This window comes from Monopterus albus, unplaced genomic scaffold, assembly GCF_001952655.1.
Source record: "Monopterus albus unplaced genomic scaffold, M_albus_1.0 scaffold99.1, whole genome shotgun sequence".
NCBI classification, from domain to species: Eukaryota; Metazoa; Chordata; class Actinopteri; order Synbranchiformes; family Synbranchidae; genus Monopterus; species Monopterus albus.
The window spans coordinates 1,809,371-1,815,184 of record NW_018127979.1 but is presented as its reverse complement, the minus strand read 5'-3'; the positions used below and the strand labels follow the sequence as shown (position 1 = coordinate 1,815,184).

Here is a 5,814-nt window from a genome sequence, read left to right as displayed (position 1 = left end):
CCCGCCTTTGCCCGATTGCTGGCTGGGATTGGCTCCAGCCCCCCCGTGACCCCGTTCAGGGACTAAGCGGTAGAAAATGAATGAATGAAGTTTTTGTTGAACTGGATTGTTTCTACAGTTTACTTAGCATAATATTATAGACAGAGTTTGAAAACAGCTTTGCTCAACTTGGCTTTTTCAATAAATCCGCAAAATGAAAATTGTGAATTTAAAAAAAGTGGGAAATGAACATGAGGTCTGGTCTGCAAAACAATAAATCAACATTCCAGTTAAATTTCTTCCAGTGCAGGCTCTTAAAGCAGGGGTCAGTATAGAGGGCTGAAAGAGACATTTCTAAGCTGCGATAAATCATAGTATTTATAAAAATTCTGTTGATGTATTAAAAGGGTTCAGTGGGTTTGCCCAAAAGCAGCATGTCTTACCAAGGTGCTGATTGAAGGGGAAGGGGTGCAAAACTGGAGATACAGATTTCTGGTGCTTGAAAGACAAGAAGACAAAAGCAAGGATTTGTTAGGAGTCTTTGATTCCAACAAATCAAAGTATCAACATTTGCCACCTCTTCTTCTGCATCCTTTTCTGTGTTGCATAACTCATGGGCCATCTACTCCATGTCGAGTTGGTAAAGACCCTGGTGGAAAGGTTGTTTTTCAAGGCTTCCCTCTGAAAGTGTTGTGGCTGATTCAAACAGCTGTGATGTTTTATGAGTTACATGCCAGGAGCATGTGACACTACAGCATTGCATGGTCAGAAAAATCAGTACTACCTTTCTCCTCTCATTTCCACAGTTACCTTTCATTGTCTGTACTACCATCTTATCTCCCTTTTTTCCTTGATTCCTTTCCATTTTTCTATCCCAGATGTTAGGTAGTTGCAGACTGCTCTTGTGGCTTGGCTGGGCCAGGCTGCACTGATGCCATTTCAATTTAGCAGCTGGATGGAACATTTATGATGCAAAGAACCCTGAGAATAGTAGCACGACTCTTAAAGCATATTGCCTGTTCCAAACACAGTTCACTAAAATATCCATTTGGAGGAGAGGAAGTGTACAGTATCACTTCTCTTTCTATTATACTATTTCATTTAGCATTCATTAACTATTACCAGCTGCATCCACATATGATTACAGTAATTCTCTATGTCATAACATTTGTTATATAGCACTAATTATGCTTGAATAAGAAATAAAAAATACATACCACCCGGATATTAGTGGGGGGGCGTTTAATTTTAAAGATTTTCCTGACGACATCGTCTAGAAACACAAGAAAAATCAGTAAAGAAAAAAATAAATAAATCAGTGAAGTGGAACTAACAGAAAGTGAAGAAGCAAAGCAAAATGATATTTCAAACAATGTGAAGAACAGACACGCATACAGCAGTTCTTTATATAGTTAGTGAAACCAAACCCATCTGTGCTTTGCAGAACTATACTGTACCACATATACCTGTGCATGAAAATGAATTTCTGGTTAAACTTTAGCATGCAGAGAGCACTGGTGTCATACTAAACATCACTGATTCTGATGGCCTTGTCCTCCCAGTGGTATTGCACCCATCTCTGTTCAAAACAGCCATAGCAAGTTTGTGTGGTTTGCCACTCAGTGGTTAGAGGGGCATGGTCTCATGTGAATGAAAATGGCATCAAACATACCTACTCCACCTCCGGTGCTGATGTTGTGAATAACTGGCTTGCTCCACATCCCATTGCCATCTTTAGAGTGTGGCTGGACACTAAACTCATAGACACCGTTGGGCTTCAGATGATCAACGACTGTGTCACTAGTTGGGCAGGTCTGGTATTTCCACTTCCTGCTCCTTTCACGATAACGTACTGTATAGTGTCTGAGATGAAGAAGAGCACAGCAGAATATAAAGATAAACAATAAATCCCATGTGTCATGCAGGTGATATTTCAAACAAACAAACAACTAGCTAAATGATAATAATAATAATAATAATGATAAAGTTTTGTCTTGCAGACAGTTTGTCAGTCATGCAAGAGTCTTCCTGTTCCATCCTTCCCTCACTCGTGAACAAGACCCCAAGATACTTGAACGTCTCCACTTGAGGAAGGAACTCTCCACCAACCTGAAGGGAACAAGCCACCCTTTTCCGACTGAGAACCATGGCCTCGGATTTGGAGGTGCTGATTCTCATCCCAGCTGAGCTGTAAGGCGAAGCTCTCGATTTACCGGTCAATCTACGTTCTGACTCTCACCTATGGTCTTGAACTTTGGGTCATGACTGAAAGGGCAAGATCCCGGATACAGACGGCCGAAATGAGCTTTCTCCGCAGGGTGGCCGGGCACACCCTTAGAGATAGGGTGAGGAGCTCGGTCACCCGGGAGGAGCTCAGAGTAGAACCGCTGCTCCTCCACATCGAGAGGAGCCAGCTGAGGTGGCTCGGACATCTGTTTTAGATATACATTCTTCCCTCCTCTTGCTCTACAGTGAATATCAGTTTTGATATAGTGCCATTTAGTGAAATACTGGTTTGTTTAATATAAATCTGGGCATCTTTGCTTAGACTGCTGCCCCCGCAACCCGGTCCCGGATAAGCGGAGGAAAATGGATGGATGGAAGAGTCTTCATCAGTCCTGTGTTTCTAGTCCTTTAAACCTTCTTAGGGACATTCATAATTAAATATCATAGTAGAACTGTACGTAGTTTTAGATACCATATAAGCCTTTTTATTGCACAGCATTTCAGCAAAGCTGATAATGTTCTAACAGCTACTGGGTTAGGAGTTTGATCTTAGTTTTTTGAGAAAAAAAAAAAAAAAACGAGCACTCAGAGTTCAAGGATATTCATATCATTATTCTGTGGCGCGTGTGTATAAACTCACCCATCCTCTACACAGTCATCCATGATGTTGCCTTCAGTGGGGGTTTTCAGCAGTGTCCCCCAGGATAGAAGAACAGAAGTAGGTGTCACTGACCCAATGACCAAGTGTAAGGGCTTCTCCATTTCAACTTTACCTGAGACAAATCAAAATCTTACTTTAAATACATATCTATCTTACCATTCATATATGGATGTCACTTTATTAATGTTTGTCCTACAGAATTCTTGTAAAAGCATTACCTGTGCAATGTTTTTTCACCTCATTGGTTGGGATGGGTTGGACAGCAATAAGGTACTTGGGCTCAGCATCTGAAAACAGACAAATACTGTACGGTTCACATTTACATTATAGCAGCCTGGACTTTGTTTCTACATTAAACTTTTCTTACCAAATTCATTCTCATATGGCTTCCCATTCTCAGGCAGCTGAATGAACTGTTTGTAGAACATGCTGCTGCCATAACCCAGGATGTAGCCCTCAAGCTTGGTGTTGGCATTGGGACGCAAAAACTTCATCACGATAGTGTCTTCTGTGGCGCTGATGTGTACTTTCATATTCTGACGTCTCACTGCGGAGGAAGGACACAACTGTTCCATTTAATGTTCACATATTTGCTGTTAGTCTTGTTTTATATTTGTGGCAAAAAAAAGGAAAAGGAGGCTTCAGTCACTACAGGTGTTCCCTCAGGGTAAATGTTTAAAAAAAGGAATATCAGAGCTTCTAATAACATCAAACAGAGGATATCAAACCTGTGTGTTTTTTCAGGCAAGTATAGAGTTAAGTTCAATATTGTAGTTCCCAAGTCCAAAAACAGGTAACGTCTCAAATACAACATATCAAAAAAACTGATAGACAGATGAAGAAATAGAAGTCTACAACACTCAAACCAACTTCATCAGTTTAGTCTTATTTTCAGAAACAGAATGAAAACACGAGAAAGGAGTTTCCAGTCAAACACACAGTCAAAGTAAGGTGCAAGTTTTACAGAACAGCTCATAATGGTGATTTTATTAAGCAAGCATAATACTAGGAGAAGTTCCTTAAGGCACTTTTTACTGAGAGCTTTCCAACTGAGTAAGAACATTACTTTTATAGAGATTATAAACAGTAAGCATCTGCCAATTACAAACAACGTAAGCTGCATGAACTGCAGCTTCTATCAGGTGTTAGTGGATGCAAGGATTATCTCAGCTCTTAGAAGTGGCTTTAGTAATGGATATTCTGTTACTGTAAATTAAAAACAGTGAACATATTAAAACCTGAGGTCAGTAATGTTGAGCTTTTGTTGAGTTCACAATAAAATGATGAGATAATACACAGACAACATTTGTCTGTCTCTCTCTCTCACACGCACACACAGTGACATCACTTAACAGGAAATTTCACATTTTATGCCAGGAGTGACTTCTACTGATGTCGGTCCTAAACAGCATAGACTGGAAACTGACAATAGATGAAGACATGCATCAAAGCAAGGGTTGTAGTAAATCAAAGCCAGATGTTACCAGTGAGCTTGCGTTTACTGCTCAAGGCAACCATGAAAATTCAACTTGGTCTAATGCGCTGGTCAGAAAATGATCAGGTATCAGCTCCGTTCAACATAAAGTAAAAATATGTTACACATGGTTTCCACACATTCAGAAATCAAATTTGCTGTACATCATTTTATTCAACAAGAGGTAGGCAAGCTAGTCAAAGACACCAGTTATGTCCGGTGTAAGACAGTTTTCTTTGCTATACTGTAGCTTTAAAGAGCTCATGTACTGGGGTGTTTTTGGAGAGGTTAAGCTTGCTGGGAACACCAACAGTGCAAAGGTCAAGTGAAACTCAGGCTTACAATACTAGGAAAAGACATGATCTTTGTATAACCTAGTGACAAAGGGGGAAGAGTTACATAAAGCATGTCTATTATTGTCAGTTACTTACATAGTGCAGCTTTTAGTGTCTGTAATTAACCATGAGAAATAATCTGTTGGGTATGATAGATGTATTAGCTGTGTTTTCAGGTTGGAACAAAATTTAGCCGTCTCCACTCGTTGAGGAGACTGAGGTCCTCTGATGTGTGCGGGGCACTCCTTCAGACATTTTATGATTCTGTGGTGGCATCTGCAGTTTTTTACGCTGTTGTGGGTTGGGCAGGAGGTAGCACGGGCAGGGACAGAAAGAGACTCCACAAGCTGGTTAAGACAGCTGGGTCTGTCCAGGACTGCTCTCTGGATTCCATCCAGGAGGTGGCGAACAGTAGGATGCTGGCGAAACTAAAACCCATCATGCATAACCCCTCCCATCCCCTGCACCACAGTTCAAATCAAATCAAATCAAATTTTATTTGTATAGCACCAAATCACAACAAAAGTCATCTCAGGACACTTTACAAAGTAGGGTCTAGACCTTACTGTTATCAATATTATTACATAGGGAAAACTCAACAAATCTCCCTTGAGCAAGCACTTGGCGACAGTGGGGAGGAAAAACTCTCTTTAACGGAAGAAACCTCCAACAGACCCCGGCTCTTGGTGAGCAGCCTTCTGCCTCGACCGGTTGGGGTGAGTGGATAGAGGAGAGACAAAAGAAGAAAAGCAACAAGACAACAATCAAACACTGATCAGGTCGATGTGGCTGGTGACTGCTCGTCAGAGACATAGAGCTCCAGGGCCATGGCAATCTGCAGAAAGGTACAGGGAGAGAGAGAGGACACACTACGGGAGAGAGGAGACACAAAGTTAGTAATGTGTAATGGTGGCATATAGAAGCATAGGGAGAGAGAGGAGAGGAGAGGACAGCAGAGTAAAGCAGGAGGGCAAAGAAACTCCGAGCATCCTGGGGCCCCCAGCAGCCTAGGCCTATAGCAGCCTAACTAAGGGAAGGCTCAGGGTCACCTGATCCACTCTAACTATAAGCTTTATCAAAAAGGAACGTCTTAAGTCTAATCTTAAAGGTAGAGAGGGTGTCCGCCTCCCGAACTGAGA

The 5,814-nt window shown here is 41.5% G+C and overlaps 1 protein-coding gene across 3 annotated transcripts in view; it reads right to left on the bottom strand.

Moving 5' to 3' along the window:
* The window catches only part of abi3bpa (ABI family, member 3 (NESH) binding protein a), a 33,917-nt gene that overhangs the window by 18,588 nt on the left and 9,515 nt on the right, over positions 1-5,814 (bottom strand). For all 3 annotated transcript variants that reach the window (XM_020609303.1, XM_020609304.1, XM_020609305.1), the window contains exons 2-7: positions 3,234-3,413; positions 3,085-3,153; positions 2,846-2,978; positions 1,652-1,842; positions 1,197-1,252; positions 423-477 (exon numbers count right to left, since the gene is read on the bottom strand). In XM_020609303.1, coding sequence (XP_020464959.1) covers positions 423-477; positions 1,197-1,252; positions 1,652-1,842; positions 2,846-2,978; positions 3,085-3,153; positions 3,234-3,413 — 684 coding nt within the window. The remainder of the gene's footprint in view (positions 1-422; positions 478-1,196; positions 1,253-1,651; positions 1,843-2,845; positions 2,979-3,084; positions 3,154-3,233; positions 3,414-5,814) is intronic.